The sequence below is a fragment of the Phymastichus coffea genome, unplaced genomic scaffold (assembly GCF_024137745.1).
Source record: "Phymastichus coffea isolate CEN01 unplaced genomic scaffold, Cenicafe_Pcof_1.1 PCOF00139, whole genome shotgun sequence".
Taxonomy (NCBI): Eukaryota; Metazoa; Arthropoda; class Insecta; order Hymenoptera; family Eulophidae; genus Phymastichus; species Phymastichus coffea.
This window is the reverse complement of record NW_026706950.1, coordinates 1-17,724: the sequence shown is the minus strand read 5'-3', so window position 1 is coordinate 17,724 and position 17,724 is coordinate 1. Positions and strand designations below refer to the sequence as shown.

Here is a 17,724-nt window from a genome sequence, read left to right as displayed (position 1 = left end):
CGAGACGACGACACCTTGTGTGTGACAATTTGCACCGAGCTCCTTGCCTCTCGATTCGCGTCTGCGAAACCGTCGACATATGGCATCTCCGACTCGAAAACAACTTGTTGACAAAGGCAAAAAGTCAGCCGGTTTGAGCCATCGAAGTCGGTCGGCGCAATCGCCGAATAAAAATGCCGCAGGACTGGTCGGAAATGAGGGAAAGAAGCAAAAGCCATCAAATGCGTTGCCTAATTTGTTTCGGAGAATCGGTAGTGACGGAGAGGAGCAACTTGAAAATCCATATAACGTGGGTCCTGACAGGTCCCATATCTCATAAAGAGCACGTCGCGTCGGTCGAGTCGCGACTGAATAGCGTCGCTCCACCCTGTACATCGCTCATAGGAGAGCGCGCGCGCGAGAGAGAGAAAAAGAGAGAGAGAGAGAGAGAGAGAGCGGACCCCTCATCCTTGAGGCGAGTACGCACACACGGACAGACAGCGCGAGCTCCCCACCTCGGTCGGCGGCACACATTCCGAGCAGCGGCGCGGCCGCGCCGAACACGTTCGGCCGGACTCGGCAGTGCATCGCTGCGCGTCGTCGGGCCCCGAGCGCTATACTCCGCGCGCGAGTGCCGCGCAGTGTCTGGGTGTGGTGTATTGGCAGCACTGAGTGCCGACTCACTCGCTCTCTCTCTCTCTCTCTTTCTCTCTCGCTCGCTCACTCGCTCTGCCGTGTAGTGCACACACGCCCGTGGCGCGCATACCTGTGCGAGGACGCGCCCGAGCAACAGGCGTCAAGGTCCCCGTGGCCGTGGCCGCTCGTAGTCGTAGAGCGAGTGCGCCGTGGGTGCGACTTGGACAACGCGCTCGTCGGCCGAGAGAGCGGCGCGGCCCCGCGCCGGATAGCTCTGAGGGGGGAGCGCTCGGAGCCCTGGCTTCTCCGCCGCAATCCCAGCGACAGGCATGACAGTGCCCGAAGAGTGAGTATGGTGCCGCGTACCTGCCGCTCGGCCCGGCTGCACGCAGCGTCGCGGGTAGTGCCCCTCGCTAGCGGAAAGGGCGCCCGAGGCACGTCCATCGCAGTGCCGCGCCGCTCCCGTCTTCCGGGGATTCGCCTGCGGGCACTTTTCCCCCCTGCTCCCCGCCGCGCGCTCGTTGCGCGGCCCAGTCACGGCCAATTTGGCTGTTTCTCCCCCAACGTCTCCTCCCATGTCGCTACCCGCTTCCCGATGCGCGCGTCCACGCGCGGAAGCGCTCGGGCCTCGGCAAACGTGCGTCGCGGCTCCTGCGGTCCGCTCGATAGGCCCTGACGGCGGCTGCCAGCGCCTACTGGCTTCGCTCCGTTCGCAACCGGCGAATGAGTCGCCGTATCGCGAGTCGATTGGTCGGTAACGCGGCCAGCGTGCACTTGACGCACTTAACGCGCCAGCGAGCGAGGTGTCGTTGGTTCTCGCAAGCACGGTCGCGCCATGGGCGTCGAGCTCCCTGGGAAAGTGGGAGAGCCTGCGACGATGGCTTCGGCGCCGGCGAACGTAGCCAAGGCGTTGAGAGTGGCATTTTTACGATTGCCAGCCACGACAGCGCCGCAAGAGAGCTCGGAGAAAATCCTGATAAATAAAAAAAGCTCGACTCACTGTCGCCGAGGCAGCCACTCGAGTCGAGTGGAGCGTGCGCGCTTTCGAGATTCCCGCAGGAATTCGCTTTTCGAGTGGCGCCCGCACCGCCCACCTGCGAACTCGCTCGCGGCCCGATTTCTCTCCCACTGCGCCCCTTCGCGGCTTCGATTAGGCTCTCTCGAGCATTCATATGTTTCGTAATGTGCTTCCGAGGCACCGCACTCTCCTACAAATATCGGGGCGGGGGAGCGACGGGCACCCCGTGAAAGTCGACGGGAGGCTCGTGCCGGCTGCACAGCACGCAGATTAGCTTCTTAGGAGGCGCGAGCGGCCGATCTGCGATTCCGGCAATGCTCTCGGACCTTCGTCGAAACGAACGTCTTTTCTCGTGTTTCGTCGTTTTTTCCGCGACCCGCGCGCCGTAATAGCTCTCCTCGCCTCGCTGGACCGCGCCGAGAACAAGCCGTTTCTCGCAGGCGCAAACTTCAATTTAATTAACGCACGTTGGATGCGTCTGTGCGCTTTTTTCGTTTTAATGAGAGAGCTAGATAGAAGGAAGAGCCGAGCGGGCTTTTTCTCACGCGGAAAAAGGAAGGAAAAAAGAAGGGAGGCTCGTTTCGCCGACAAGTACCCGCGCCGAGTGGGGAGGAGGGAGGCTGACGCGCCACGAGCAAGGAGGGAGTTATTGAAAAACAAATCAACGAGTTAAACTAGGATATCGTTGGGAAAAAGAGCCAGAGGTTTTTCACAAATTTAATCCTCCTCTTCGCTCGCTGCAGCGCCGACGCTTTAAATAAGCTTCCCAGCTCTTTTGCTCTCCTTCTCTTCCTCTTTTTCGCTGTCTCTCCGTTAATCGCGCTGTTCCGCTGAATTATTTTACGAATTAATTACGCGCACCTTTTCGCCCGCAGGGAGCCGGTGTCCGTTGCTTACCGAAATCGAGCGTCCTTTTCTTTGCTCGTGAATCGAAATGGTAGCTGCCGGTGGAAACGAGGGTGCTTCTGGAAGGGGCAAGCGGCATAGGCGACAATCGGAGGGAGCAACGCCAGCTAATTAATGAAAATGCCTTAATTAGCATTCCGCGGGCGTCGATGCGCGCGACCGTGTAAATATACGTGTCGCAAAGATGTCGGCGGCTGAGCGACGACGTGCTTTTCGACGAACGCATTCCCGGCGCGACTGAAAAAGCACGCGCGGAATGAGGCTTCCCCCCCCGCCCGCCGTTCTGCCGGTGCCGCGTTTTTCCCGTTGCCGTCGGGGCTTCTCTAATTATCGGGCTGCGATCGACAGGAAAAATATCATTAGAGGATCCGGAGAGAGTTTTGCCGGAAGTTACTAATTGCTAAAGTTTCATTTGGCGGCGATCGTTACAGAGCCGCGCGCCGGTGGCGGACAGTGCAGGCGCCGACGCGCCTTCGCTCGCTGCGCGCCTCCGTACGCCAGATTCAAAGGAGGCCGAGCCGCGCGTCCACGAGCCGCGAGGCTCGGGCGCGCTTATCGCACGCTCGCCGCTCGGAGGCCAAACGAGAGCGCGCCGGGCTTATCGGCCTGCTCGGCGAAAATGATGCACGTTCGCGGTTCGGGCCTGGGTGGCGGCGATGAATCAAAGGCGCGCGCGCGCGCACGCCTGCCAATCAGCCGGACTGACGGCCGGCCTCGGGCGTTTCAATTTCCTCTCTCGACGGCCGACTTTCCTCCTCCTTATTTCCCGCTGGACGCGAGCGATCTCGATTCGCTGCGCGCGGAAAGTCGACGCGGCGCTAGACACCCACGTCGGGCGCGCGCGCCTGCTCGCGCATTCCCCCGGCATTGTGTGCTAATGAGGACGGCGCCCGCCTTGAAAGGCTTTCCGGAGCGCGCCGATTTTTCTCCTCGATTCGATTAGCCGACTCGCTGCCGCGCGTACGTGAGCCGGCGACCCGATCGGCTCCATCCCTTCGGACGACCGAGAGTCGTTTCTCCCTCTCGTTCTTTCGTCGTTTCGTCGGGCTCGCAATATTCAGCCCAGGCTTCTTTTTTTGCGTCGTCGCAGGGGAGCTCGGACAGCCTCTTGATAATGCCCCCTAATAATGCACCGAGCCGTCAGGCGTTCGCTTTGCGTTTCCAGCTCACCTTGCTGCGCTCTGCCCGATATATGGTGGTGGCCCAAGTACCGCAAGCGAGCTCGCTGCTCGTAAAATTCAGTGGCCGCTTCGGAGTAGTTGTTCCACGGGCGACTTACTCCGCCGTTTGTCAAATGGACTTTGGCAATTTCCCGTCCGCATTATTTGTAATATTCAGTGGCTACGCGGAATGCGCACCGCGTCGTATACGGTCACGCGCGACTCCACGAAAGTGCGCACTTACCTAGCGCGCAGATCTGCAGTAATTCTAATGGTTCATCCGCAGCGACGAGCAAATGAAAGTACTCGGCGGTGGGCGCTGAGCACACAGAGCGCCCTAGTCCGTGCATTATGCTAATTAATAAAATTTTAATGCGGTCGGCGAATCGGACGGAATTGTTTGCCGACGATTGAACCAGAGGAAAATTGATTTGGCTAATGGGAGAGGCGGTGCCAGTGGGATCGCGCTGGTGACGCGTAGGCCGGCTCGATGCGTTTTTAAGAATGCTGCGGTGGCGGCCTCGCGGCCCAGACGCCAAGAGCGCGTGCGAGAGACGTCGCACGTGCGGCAACCGTTATCAGCTCGACACCCATTTGCTCGAAGGGCACGGGGAGTAACGCGAAGAGAACGAGCGCAACTGCGCGTGCGTTGGCGTTAAAATTAATTAGTGCCCTGCTAAATACCGAGAGCGAGGCCCATCGTGACCCTTTTCGCGCTCAGCCGGCTGCGTCGTCGTTTCCCTCGAGCAGCAGCTCTTAAGGCCTCGACGACGCGTGTCAGCGCGCATCGGAGCAATTATCGAGTGACAAGGGCGTACATCCTTGCTCTCTTTCTCTGGTTGCAGAATGGCTGCGGAAGCAGCGAGCAAGAAGGCGGAGCGCGAGGCCCTGCGAGGCGTCATTCAACAGTGGAACGCCAACCGGCTGGATCTCTTCGAGCTCTCCGAGCCCAACGAGGTAAGCTTCGATCGTCCCCGAACTGGAGCGAGCTTTCAGTCTCCGCACATCTGCACCTCCTGTACACGGCGGAGCTTGCGAGAAAAAACACTGCAAGCCAGCGCCGTCGACGCATTATGAAATATCGGTCGGTCTTTCCGATATTTAATCTCTTAAAACGTCGAGCCAACGCTCCGGAAGAGGCTTCTTTGACTAAGACGGAGGAGCTTTAAAGAGAAAATAGGCAAGAAACTCGGCGCCCGTCTTTACAACTAATCTAAGCTCTCGCATTAGAATCCCGGCCGCGCCCTTTCACGCATTTCTTTCAGCCGGCCCGGACGAACTCGGGCGCGCTTTCTCTCGAGGAACGTCGCTCGCCAAGCCACTTTATAAACGTCGACGTTAACGCTATCAACTCGTTAGCCGTCGGAGAGGCCGGCTCGTCGAGCTTGCGCATGTAGGGACGTACCGGTAAGTTGACGGGCAAAGGAAGCAAGAGCAGAGCCGCCGACGAGCGGTTTAACGAAGCCACGGAGGTGTGGCTCGGCGAGGCCGCGGAGATTGTTTCGACGGCAAACAGCCGAATTGGAATTTGACTAGGGAGCAGCGCGCGCGCGACGAGTTCGCGGCTGCTTTGTCCGCGGAGTGTGCTTACGCGCTGGCGGCATTGCTGTTGCAGGATCTCGAGTTTCACGGCGTGATGCGCTTCTACTTCCAAGACAGCGGCCAGAAGGTGGCGACCAAGTGTATCCGCGTGGCCAGCGATGCCACCACCCAGGCGGTCATCGAGACCCTCATCGAGAAGTTCCGCCCGGACATGCGCATGCTGTCCGTGCCCGAGTACGCGCTCTACGAGATCCACGAGAACGGAGGTGAGTGTCCGCGGCGCAAGGCACTGCCACGGGGCGGCTCGGTTTTGCGCCCGGCAAAATCGACCGGCTCTCCCCCTGACGTATTGTGCGCGCGTGGCATGGGCAGGCAGCACAGCCGCCGGCGTTTCAATCGAAAATACGCGGCCGCGCTCTGCCACGTCGCGAAAGCCGATCAGCGCTCTCGAGCGGGTTTAATGTCGGCGCGCCGAGTGGCTTTCGGGCTTTTGGCAGGGCCGCCGCTGACGGCCGGCGAACGGTGGCAACGAGTAAAGAGCGCGCTCGCGCGAATGTTGCAGAGGAGCGCAAGCTCGGCCTGGAGGAGAAGCCGCTGCTGGTGCAGCTCAACTGGCACATCGACGACCGCGAGGGCCGCTTCCTGCTGCGACGCATCGACGACAAGACCAACGCCCAGGGGGTGGGCTTCAGCGAGGGCTCGAGCTTCCGGCGCAAGCTCAGCAAGCGCGAGAAGAAGCAGATGAAGAAGCAGGAGAAGCTCGGCCGGTTGAAGAGCGCCGAGAGCCAGGACGAGAGCCAGGCGCCGCTCGACCAGAACGGCGTCGCCGAGAAGCTCTACACGGGTAATTGTCGCGATCTCGCCGAGGCCCCGGCGCCGGCCTCCGCGCCGGCGTCCGCGCAAGGAGCGCGACAACGAGAAGCGTCGCCGCTTGGCATTGATTAGCCCGCTCGCGGTTGCCAGGATGCGGCCCGGCTCTCTGTCTGTCTGTCTCTCTCTCTCGCTCTCTCGCTCTTTCGCTCGCGCGCGCGCGCGCGCGAATCGATAGCGCTCTAATCGGCGATCCCGCAACTGCGAGCAGCCCAAGAGCGAAGTTTGCGCCAGTCTTACAGCGTCTTAACCTATATAATATCGATTTGGCCGCGGATCCGCGGCAGAGCTTACCTTGCTAGCCACCGCTCGAGGTTCCTTTGTTTCGCCGCCAAGACCGAGCGACTCCGTCGACTCGCCGGCGACGTCGGCCCGGCACTTGGCAGCCGCGGCGGAGAGTACAGCGGCGCGCGCCTGTTGCAGAGTTGCCGGAGACGAGCTTCACGCGCAGCATCAGCAACCCCGAGGCGGTCATGCGACGGCGCCGCCAGCAGAAGCTCGAGCGCAAGCTGCAGCAGTTCCGCAGCAAGGACGGCGGCCCCGACACCGGCGGCACGCTCAAGATCTACGGCGAGGCGCTGTGCAAGGACGTGCCCTACAAGACGCTGCTGCTCAGCATTCGCGACACGGCGGCGCAAGTGGTGCGCGAGATGCTCGACAAGTACGGCCTCGACAAGGCCGACCCTCAGCAGTACTGTCTCGTCCAGGTGAGTCCCGCCAGCCGCGCCGCGCGCTTATCGTCCCCGCCGAAAGCTTTTGTTCGTCGGCTCGGCGCCACGCCGCCCGTGTTCTTCCCGTCTCTCATCGGGGAAGTGCGCGCTCGCGCTCATGATACAAAGCCTCGACGCGTCTTTGTTTGCCCAGCCGGGCGTTTCGCGGCGGCCGTGGAGACGAAACCGGAGGCAAGCGGAGAGGAGAGGCGGCACTGCGTCCGATCGCACGAGACGAACAGTTTGGAAATGGCGCTGGGCGCCGCGAGGACCGGGCAAAGTCGCGCGAGAGCCTCGCCGAGCACTCGCAGCAGTTGAATAAGAAAGCGCGCGGCGCTAATAAGCCGGCGGCCGATGCCGGCTGCGCCGAAAAGGCGCGCGACGCCCGTGGCGGGAAACCGAGCGCGCATGCGGGTGGCGAGGGCGACGCGCGCGCGCCCCTCGTCGTCGCTCCGCGTCACGCTCGATGAGGCAGCCACGAAGGCCGATCCCTGCACTGCCGGAAGCCCGTCGGTAACGCGGAAACTCACACCCCCTCCGATTTTTCGACCGGGCTCTGCTCTCGAATTAGCCCGGCACTGGACGCTTCACCAATGGGGATGTAATTATTAGCGAGGCTCGCCCGACGCTAATGCTCTCTTGGTACTTTTCCTCTTCGGTCTTCTCCTCTTTCATCGCTTTTTTGCTCGCGTTCGCGTATTTTGCCGGAGAACAATGCCCGGAGAGCTACGATTCGGTGCTTTGTTCGCTCATTCTCTCTCTCTCTCTTTCTGCTAAATAGGAGCGAGGCATGGAAAAACGAGCGAGAATTCGATTAAAGCGTTTCGCCACTCGTTAATTGATTTGCACACTCGCCAATGTAAATGAACGACACAAGAGCGGGCAAACAGTGCGCGCGTACACACATTAACGCGGTTCGCCGCCGCCCCGAGCCAATTTTCTATCCTCCTTTGCAAAACAATTTACCGCGAGCGCAGTGCGTATGCAAGCCCCATTTCCGCTCCCGCTGCGAGACGACGTCGACGGGCGCGTTTCAGCGGCGAGAGGAAAGTTTTTCTTAAACGGGCGCACTGTGCCGTTTGTTTGGTCCGCAGGTCAACGGGGAGAATGCAAGCGGAAACGAGTACATACTCGACGATGACGAGTGTCCCCTGGCCATACTCATGAACCATCCGTCCACACGAGGTGAGTCACTTTTCTCTCCCCCACGTACAAGCCATTTTTATCAATGCGCAAAACGTCGGCCAGGACGGGAGGCCGCCGACGAGAAGTCACATGGGTCCGCACGCAGATACCATTTGCCACTTCCGCGCTCGCTCGATCATTCGCACGCACAAAGTACACGTATCATTGGCTGCTTTCTTTTTTCGTCTCGCTGCGTACGCCTCGAGCGCGTCGGTCGCATGAATCGAGCGAGGGCAACGCAGCGCCGAGCCAACGGAAAATTCGTAGGTGCGGACAGTGTATTTCGAGACCGCAGCTGCGCCAATGTAATTAGATGATTAGAGAGACGAGGCGCGTAATGACACGTTCCTCCTCTGCGCGGTGCGCGCACAAAAGGCAGCTTATTTACAAGTCGGAATTGAATAGGCGACGACCCAGATTCCGACGCTGAAAAAGCGCGCCTGCGTTCGTGCGTGCGTCTCTCGTCGGCGCACGAATGACTCGACAAAGGTGACATTTTTCTCGGGCCGCTCGTTCGGCGTCACGATCGCCGTCGTCGGCTCGGCTATAAAGAGCCTCAATTGGATCAAGTTCACTTTGCGCACGAGTCGCCTCGCGGCTCGTTGTGTCTCGAGAGCGAGCGGGGCGGCGCTGTCGGCAAACGATAAGTCGCGCCAAGTGTACGAGCCAGTCGGCTCGCCTGCGCGACAGAGGCAGGTAGTGGACAGGCGGGTGCAGCGCCCAAATTACACGGTGACAAAATTTGAATTTGCAGGGAAGCCGAGCGCCCGCTGCCTAATAAGAGCCCTGCCCCGAGCTCGTTGGCGCGCGGACGCCGAGCGACCCGCCCGCTCGGAATTAATGCGCCGCTTGACAATTAAAGAACGACAAACGCGGCCAGTTGGCGCAATTTCATTTGCCGGGAGAGACCGCCGTCTCTTTATCGCCCAAATTGGCCCAGATTAATTGGTCGGTGGCATGGTGGCCGCCCGAGATTAGCTCTCTCCCGAGCCTTTGACGCGCCCTGCACGCCCCTACTGCGCTCGTTTCGCCGTCCCGTCGTCCAGTGCGAGCAGCAGCGGCGCAGAAACGAGAAAAGTCCGGGCCTCGCGGCTGAAAATCGCGGCGGCTCTCCGGGGGGGCGTAGGGGGACTGCCGCCAGCAACGGGAACGAGCAAGTCCCGAGCGAGCGAGCTCTCAACTGCCGCATTCGGCGCCCAGTCGTAAACACAATTAGAGGCCTATCCATTTGCCTCGGAGAAAGAAGAGCGACGGACACCGCCGCGTTAGCGTGCTTTTATTGTTCCCCCTCCTCCCCCATTCCGTTAAGAGCCCCACCGTGCGCTCCAGAACGAAACAACCTTCCCTCCCCGATGCTTATCTCTCACGGCTGAAATTGCGCGCTTGTTCTGCGCTGCTTCCGCAAATAAAGCATCGTCGGAACGCTTACTCGCCGACCGTATTATGTATATCGGTTGATTTCGCGCAACCTGGCGGCCGAATGTGGGTCGAGGGTCGATCAGGCGTGTTGTATCGTCTGTTGGCGCGCTCTCGTTATTCGAGATTCCGCGGCAGCTGTCTCGAGTGGCATCGGTGCCACTCGATTTCGCTCCAGAGCACGCATCGCCGAGAGAGGGAGAGAGAGAGAGAGAGAGAGAGAGAGCACCGCTAATCCAACTTCCGCCTCTCGACGCGTACCCACGTCGAATTGGCATAGAGCGCTAAACTCGGCGCTCGCGGCTGCAGTTGGAATAGACTTGACAGTTTTTTCGCCGACTTTGTCTGCCGGGACCTCTGTTCCTCGCGCTGACTTCCGACGGGCTCGCAGCTCCCCGGAAGAACGGTTTTAAGTTGGAAATGCAGTGTTTAGTTATAGAAGATTTCAGCCAGATTAGCTCGCGGCTGTTTTCTCCCGATTTTCTCGCTCGCTCTCCCCCGCTGTTCTCGCGTCACTCGTGTAATTCCATCGCCAGAGGGCCGAGGCCGCCGTCGACGTCTTTGTCGACGGGAAGAATGAAAGCCCAGCGGCAAACGCGGTTCTCGCTGCGCGCGGTAGCTCTCCCACAATTCGCTCGCGCTGATATTTCATTTCGCGAGTTTTTTTTTCCTGTTTAAAGAATCCTTCGGCGCTCGCGCTAATGGCTCTTCAAACGCCGGCCCCGTAATGGCCGCCGGAGCCCATTATTCAAAGTCTCCCCCTCCCCCGGCGCCCGCCGCCGCTCGCCGCCGCCGCTGATTGACTTATTTCGCCGGAGCCGTGGGCAGAAACAGCGAGACAGAACGCGCTAGTGGAGCGAAGCACTCGATCAATTATCAGCGCGCGGTCAGCGACAATGGTCTATCAATCACGGCCGGGAGGGGTGGCGCCCGATGGCCACGTCACGGCTGAAACGAGTCTTGGACGGAGCTCGCGGCCGATTTCCGCGCGTCCCTAGCCACTGCGACGGCCCGTTCGATCGCCGCGCTGAAACTCGCCCGAGTTACGCTCGACTTACCGCACGGTCGTTCGCGCCTCGCGCCTCGCGCTGTGTACGCGGAGTTTTTCAATTTGCTCGCGGAGCCCGGCTCCGCTGTCTTTGCCGAGAAAACTTTTAACGAAGGACCGTCGGCGCCGGCGGCATTTGCTCGCTCGGGATCCTCGGCCGCGTCTCCCGTAAGCGTCGCGGGCCGTGGGCCGCCGCGGCCGCGACCTCGGGCGCGGAGGGGTGGGCGCGCGCACGGAGCGAGCGCTGGCCCTTAACCTTGGCGCTGGCCGGCGACAGGGGAAGTCGCGGCTCGCGATTGGCCGGCGCCGTCGGGGCTGCGCGGTGAGTGTCGCGAGCGCGAGCGGGGCACGGCCGCGGCTGCTAGTCGGCAGAGGCTCGTCGGGACGAGCGCTCGCTCGCTCGCTTCCTCGACGCGCGCCTCTCGCCTGCGTTGTCGGCCAGCACGGGAGCGCGGCTATCGATCGCCGGATTAATGGAGACGAACGGCGCCAAATGGCATCGTAAAAGTGCCGGCAGCCCAGGCACGAGGGCCGAGCTGGAATTGGCCGCTGCGACCGCCGAGCCCAATTGATTTATCCTCGACGGCGACGGCGGAGCCTAGCCGAGTCGCCAGCAACGAACCAGGACCAATATCGCGTTATTTAGATATGTACGTACGTTAAGCATAGTTCCTTCAGTCGGCTCAACGACCTGCACCAAGACTACGAGCAAATTAGCGGACCAAGCAGCAGCAACCGACCTTTAGATAATTAGGGTACGCGGTGAGACACGTGCGCTCTCCCGATCGCGCGGCGGCCGCGTTCACTCGCCCCGCGCCTCGCCACGTCGATCAGAAGCAGCAGCCGCAGCAGCAGAAGCAGCAGCAGCAGCAGCAGCAGCCGCCTCAAGTGGACCATTTAAGTCTTTCATCTGCCTCAGCGCCGCCAACCGAGGCAGCGCGACCGAATCGCGACCATGATGGATTGGGGCATAAGACGTAAGATTGTGTAATTCGCGTCATACTTGGTCGCATCTCATTAGTCCCTCTCATGCATACGTGCAAGCTCGTCGTCACGTCATTGTAAATAAACTCTTCATTCGCCAGCCTCTCACTATTTACATCATTCAGTCTCTGCATGTGTGTTCGTGTGTTGTGAACGTCGTGCGCCCGCGCCCGAGTGCAAACGGCGGTTTGCACGACCTACATTCGGGTAAACAGCTGTTTCTGGTGTACGTCGCGTCGACGCTGCTGCAGCTCGTTGCTCGCGAAAAATTACGCTTCCAGCGCGTGCTGCTGATTTACGATTCCATTCGATGCGTAAACAGAGAGACCGGGACAGACGTGGGCTGGAGGCAATCGCGATTGATCAAAGCGCCGCTCGAACGTGGCAATTGCGTCGACCGTCGCGCGCCAGCGAGAAAGCTCTTGGGTATTAGTCATCCGTGGAGCGAGAGGAGCCTCGTCGTCTCGAGATAACAAGTTCTTAAAAGCCTACTCGCGACCGAAGTGCCGAGTGGAAGGGGGATCTCGAGTGGATTTTCGTGGCAATCGAGAAAGGACGAGACGCACAAAGCACGAGTAAGAGGGTGGTCAGCCGACTTTGCGAAGCCGCCGACGTCGTACGGGACTGGGAGAGGTGCGCGCGGAGCACGCAACAGCGTGCAGCCAATCGGCAAATCGATCGGGCTATCCGTGCACGCGCAGATCAAGTCAGGCGGACGCGTGTCGCGGGTCGCGCCATGCCGGAAGTCGTAAAGCCGAGGCATCCTGCCATTAGACGACAACGACTCCTTTGTATCGCGCTCTGATAACCGCGGCCCGCGCGCACCGCTGTCCGGCCGTGCGCCGCTTGCTCGCTCGTTGCCGATCGAGCGCCTGCGCGCCCGGCCCGTCGGCGGTCCAACGATCTCGCGGCCGGCAGTTTCGAACTCAGCTGCGAAGCGGCGGCGGCGGCGGGGCACGGGTACGACGCATCGACGGCCTTGGCGCTGGCGGCCGACGACGAACGGCGCGCCACACGTCGATGGAGTGTAGAGCGCAGCCCGCAGCCGAGGTCGGCTATCGATTCGCCGACGAGAACCGGACGTGCACCTCGCGCGGTATTCGGTCGCGACCCACTCGCGACGCACGTCGCGCGAGCTCGTCAATAGAGCCTCCTCGTGCACCTACGTATCCCCAAGTCGGTTACTTACCGACGCCGCCGACGGGCCCTGCTCTGGCTGGTGGCGTCTCGCTAGCGCGCGTGCAGCCGATCGAGTGGCGGGCCAAGGGCAGGTTCAAAGGGCGACGCACCGTGGTAGCCGCGCGCGTCGGCCCGGTCTCGGCGCCGAGGTTGCCCCTCGGCGCGTGCCTGACGCGCGGCGCTGCGCCCAGTCGGCCGACGACGAGCGGCTCGGAGGTGCCGGGGCCCCGGGGCGACGCGCGCGCGCTCGCCGAACAAAGGCCTCTTGGAGGCGAGGCGAAGCAGCAGCCGCGCGCCAAATCGGGCCGGACTGCGAGCGCCCGTTGTCCGCCCCGGGAATTAGCTGCCGCCCGGCCCGCTCTCGTCGCCGGAATGCACGCTTCGCCGGCTCGGTCGCCTATCGCGCGCTCGAGCTTTCTTCTCTGCCTCGTCTCGGCCCCTGCGACGCTTTTCCTGGCCGCGTATCTGGGTCGTCCCCGCTCCCGAACCCGCTTTCGCCGCGGCCGCGGGCGCCGCGCCGCGCGCACGCGCGCAGCCGATGCCTCGCTACGGGCGCTACGCGGCGGGGCGCATCTTCGTTCGCGGCTCGCGACATTATACTTGCAGATGGGCAAGGGGGCGCGGCGCGGACGCTCGAGCGAATTATGCGGAAGCGCGACGGGGCAGCCCGCGACGCGCGATATCGGAGGCTCGCATCGACGAACGCGTCGAGGGGCACCTTTTCCCGCGCTTCCTCGCCGGAGATCGATGGAAGCGGAGGAGTCGTCCCCACCGAGGCAGCGCGCGCGCGTCAAAAAGATGGACGGGCACGTCAAACAAATACAGTCGATTCGCGGCCAATTATCGTTAGGCGCCTGCGCCCCGAGCCAGGCGCCTACCACTCTTTTGCGAGACATTTTTATACATGTTTATCGAGCGGATAGCGGGCGCGTTTGTGTGCGCCACGGCCGCAGGCATGACGGACCAGCGAACCTGCGCCTGCCACTAGTTTTGATCAAGCTCCCGCTCGGACAGCAGCGAGCCTCGTCTCTCTCTCTCTCTCTCCGGCGCGCTGCCGTCGATCCGCTCTCTCCGATGCCGATCCGCCGCACGCGGCATTCGTTCGCTGTTCGCTCCGTCGTTCTGGCCGCAGGTGGTAGGCCATCGCCCGAGAAATAAAGCGGATCGTCCACGCGCGGAAATTGCGTCGTCGCGCGTATCGGCCTGGCCCGGCCGGAGATTGCCGGGCCGTCGGCCTCGTGCCCCGGACGGATCGGCGCGACTGGCGCGATGTGATTGGGCATCGGCACTCGAGGAGACGCACTGGTCGTCCGAGCGAGCTGAGCAGCCGAGATCGCAGCGATGATCGGGCTGTGGTCGTTCAAGCCGAGGCGCGCCGGCAAGGCCGAGATCATGCTCGGTGAGTTGCAAGCAAGCCCGATAACGGCCTATTTTCGTCGCTCCGCTGGCTCCGTTCCGCGACACGCTCGTCGAGAAAGCCAATAAAGCGTGCAATCGACGATCGCACGAGCGCGCCAAATTTTTCGACGTCGAGAAAGCCCTTTGCCCGCTCGTGCGTCGCTGCAGCACTAATGGCACGGCAGCCGAGCAAAGCATTTGTTTCCTCGGGTCGATTCACGAAGCTTCCTCTCGCGCTTCTCTTTCCCGTTCTCGTTGTGCCGAACCGTAAAAGTTTTTCCAAATTGGCGCGGGTCGGGCAGAGCGTTGCCGGCCCGTCCACTTGCGCGCCGAGACACTCGAGAACGATGAGTGGCCTTTGGCGAACATCGGCGCTCGGGCCGACTCATTGCCGGTTATCCCGCCCATGGCGAATTTCATCGAGTTTGGCCGCCGACGCGCGAGATGCACAAACGCTGGACTGCGCGTGTTATCGGCAGTTGCCGCAGCCGGGAAACTGGCCGCGTGACGTTAATAAGCCAGCGGTTGCGACTCGATCGATACTCGGATCGGCCCCAGACGAAATTAATATCTCCGCGGCGTACGCAGCCAGGGCTGACGCATGGCTGCAGCGCCGCACGAATATAGGTCGTCCGCGTGAAACCTTAATGCCTAATCGGCGGCGGCGGCGGCGGCGGCGGCGGCGGCGGCGGCGGCGGCGGCGGCGGCGGCAGAAGGAAGCGCGCCGCCGGTCGAGAGCTGCTTCTACGTAATTAATGAGCGCTTCCGTGGGCACTCCTTTCTCGTTGCGGCGATCGATGCCCAGGGGAAATCCTCTATTTTTGCACCGCGCTTTCGCGCCCCTGAATTTTCCACGCGGCGCGGATGACTGGCAGCTCCGCGCGTCTATTATTCGCCGCTATTGCGCTCGCTCCGAAGGAACTCGTCCGCCGGGGGCCCCTTGGCGGCCTGGCTCTCGCGCCGACGACGCGATCAATCGACGCTGGAATCGCAGATACGCGCGAGCGATGTAAAGGGTGTGTATCCAAGCCATTGAGCGCAGCGGCCGGCCGGCTTTCCGCGCCGCGAGCAGCGGTCGAATGCGCGACCGAGCGGAGCGCTGGCTTTCGGCAACGGCGCGCGCGCGAAGAAGTCGCGACCGGCGGACCGAGCGCGCCCTACTGTGTATCCGGCGCTTCTACTTTCTGCTTGGGAGCTTGCGCGTCTTGCCGAGCGTCGGCCCGCCAACGCGGCAGCGACGAAAGCGGAGCGACCGGGCGCGCGCGGCGCCGGTCCCCGAGCGGCGAAAAATGGAAGGAGAGGAAGAGGAATCGTGGGCGGAAGGCGGCAAGGCGGCAAGGAACGGCAGACGCGTGAGAAAGCCGCCGAGGGCCCCTCGCCGCGCCTCGTCACGCTCGCCTTGCTCGCTCGCGGCTTTGTTCTGCCGAGGCGGTGCGCGCTAGCCGCGGCTGGGCCCCTCGCGCCTGGCTGCCGCGGGAGCGCGTATCTCGGCCAGGCCATCTCTAGCGGCGAGCCGCGGAGCGCGGGTTGCTCGCATAGTCGCCGCCGTGAGCGCGCCTGGCTCGGCTCTCCGATGCAGGCCGGCCGCGGCGCCCACGAGTGCCCGAGAGCTCGCCACCGAGTCGCGCTGACGTCGGCGCTGCTACTTGTTCGCAGGATCCATCATGTTTCACGTGCGTCGCAGACCGGCGGACTACGTGCCGCGCAAACGCAAGAAAAAGCCGGCGGGCAAGTGGAACGAGCTGGAGCACAGGTACGAGGACGAGCGGCTGCCGTTCCTGCTGGAGCTCAACCCGGACGGCAGCGAGGTGAGCAGCGGCGCGGGCGTGCGTCACCGGCTGCAGCCCAACGTCACCGAGGTGGGCAGCGAACGGCCCGTGGGCCCGCAGGCCCTGCAGACCCAGTGCATCACCCTCGCCGGGCCCACCGTTATGCCGCGCCACTGCGTCATCGCCTTCACCGAGAACATCGTCACGCTCACGCCCTGCTCCAGGGACGCGCACACCTTTGTCAACAACAGCAGGATACAACAGACCACCATCCTCCAGGTAGGCCGCGAGCTCGGCGTCCTTTTCGTGCCGCGTCGCCGGCCTTTGTTGTCGCTCTGCATTGTGCCCCAGCCACGGCAAACGCTTGGCTCGACATGTTATCCTTATAGCTTGCGGCGCTTCGACCGAATCGATCGATATTGCATGCAAATTGAAACGAATCTCGCGCCGAGCGACGGCCCACTCGTACCGGAACGAGCGCTCGTTCGCCGAGGTAGGCGAGCGCGGCGGGATATGATACTCGAGCGGCCGATCGCCGCAGCAACGCGCGACGAATTCCGCGGAGGCCGTAGTAGCTGGGTGCGATCGCCTCTCGCGTGCTCCGGCGCTTCCTGCCGCCGACGATTGCGCAGCGCGGCGCCGGGGACGCCCGCCTGGCTAACGAACGGCTCGCGCCGCGCGAGTGCTCGTTGTTCGGCGCTCGCCGGCGTCCGGTCGGCGAGCCCGGTCGCGTTTACTCGTGACCACAGCTGCCCCCGCAGGCCGCGCTCGCGCGTACGAGCTTGCATCGGCCGGCGGAAAGTCCGCGCGTTACTCAACCATGTGCGCTGTGCTTCCATTGCAGAACGGGGCGATCATCAAGTTTGGCCGGATGCACACCTTCCGATTCATCGATCCGGTGCCGGAGGAGCGCGTGCGGCAGCGCCACGACTCCGCTCGCGCCCTCGACACCTACGCCTACGACAGGTAAGCTGCCTTCCGCATGCCTGCGCGTCTGCCGACTGTCTCCACTGCATCCGACAGCTCGCTCACTCGTCCTCTTCTCCGTCGCCGCCTCGATTTTCCCGGCCTCGCCATGGAGAAGCACCAGTCGCTTTGCAGAGTCACCGCGACTCCCGAATCTTCCACGGCAGCTCTATGGAAAATCGAGGCGCGGTGCTTGTTTCTTTTATTTTGGACTCCCGTCGACCTGAGCCGTTACTTTTTTGTTGCGACCCCCACCCGCGTGCACCCTGCGCACCCGTAGACGCTCGCCGGACAGTAGCAGCCAGCAAGAGATCAACTCGGAGAAGTACCGGCCGGGCTCGGGCATGGGCGCGACCACGCCGAACGGCGCGCACAGCCCCGCCAAGCCCTCGAGCCCGAGCAAGTCGGCCGCGGGGCCGCGCAGCCCCACCAGGGCCAGCCAGGCGGCCAGCGAGTCGGCCACCCACAACTACGAGACCACCTTCGACCTGGACGGCAACGTCGAGACCGCCAGCCTGTCCAGCAGCCGCGACGGCCACAGGTACTGTAGCCGCGCTCGCAACCATCGCGTACCCGTCCACCGCACCGCCCTGTTTTTCCGTTCGTTTTCCCGTCCCCCCGGCTGCCTCCGATCCTTTTTTGTTTGCCCGCGCCGCTTGCGTCAATATGTGTTGTGCGCACTGTGTGTAGAAAACAACCAGACGAACCGAAAAAATCAAAGCAAAAAAAAAAAGAAACTGAAAAAGCTCAGCGATGAAACCACGACGACGAACGAGCGGCGCGTGTGGAGGCCTGCTGAATAATTTGCAGGTAAGCCGGGAGATAGCATCACTGCCGCAGCAGCGCCGAATCGAACCTCCGCAAATTTTCTCCCTGTTAACGCACGCTCGCGGGGCGTTATTTGAAAAGCCCTTTGTTTTTTGGCGTGCCATCGATCGGCGCATCGCCCAAGCTCTAA

General features: G+C 62.3%; 1 protein-coding gene across 2 annotated transcripts in view; it reads left to right on the top strand.

Moving 5' to 3' along the window:
- Nucleotides 1–17,584, top strand: part of LOC131671937 (afadin-like) — a 30,316-nt gene extending 12,732 nt beyond the window's left edge. Inside the window, exons 1-9 of one of the 2 annotated variants that reach the window (XM_058948750.1) lie at nt 598–961; nt 4,545–4,656; nt 5,315–5,507; nt 5,804–6,085; nt 6,535–6,818; nt 7,916–8,006; nt 15,688–16,079; nt 16,645–16,766; nt 17,047–17,584. In XM_058948750.1, coding sequence (XP_058804733.1) covers nt 945–961; nt 4,545–4,656; nt 5,315–5,507; nt 5,804–6,085; nt 6,535–6,818; nt 7,916–8,006; nt 15,688–16,079; nt 16,645–16,766; nt 17,047–17,569 — 2,016 coding nt within the window. In that variant the 5' untranslated portion in view covers nt 598–944 and the 3' untranslated portion in view covers nt 17,570–17,584. Of the gene's footprint in view, nt 1–597; nt 962–4,544; nt 4,657–5,314; nt 5,508–5,803; nt 6,086–6,534; nt 6,819–7,915; nt 8,007–15,687; nt 16,080–16,644; nt 16,767–17,046 lie in introns of those variants that run through there. The other variant, XM_058948751.1, reaches the window with a different exon arrangement.
- The last annotated feature ends 140 nt before the right edge of the window (nt 17,585–17,724 follow it).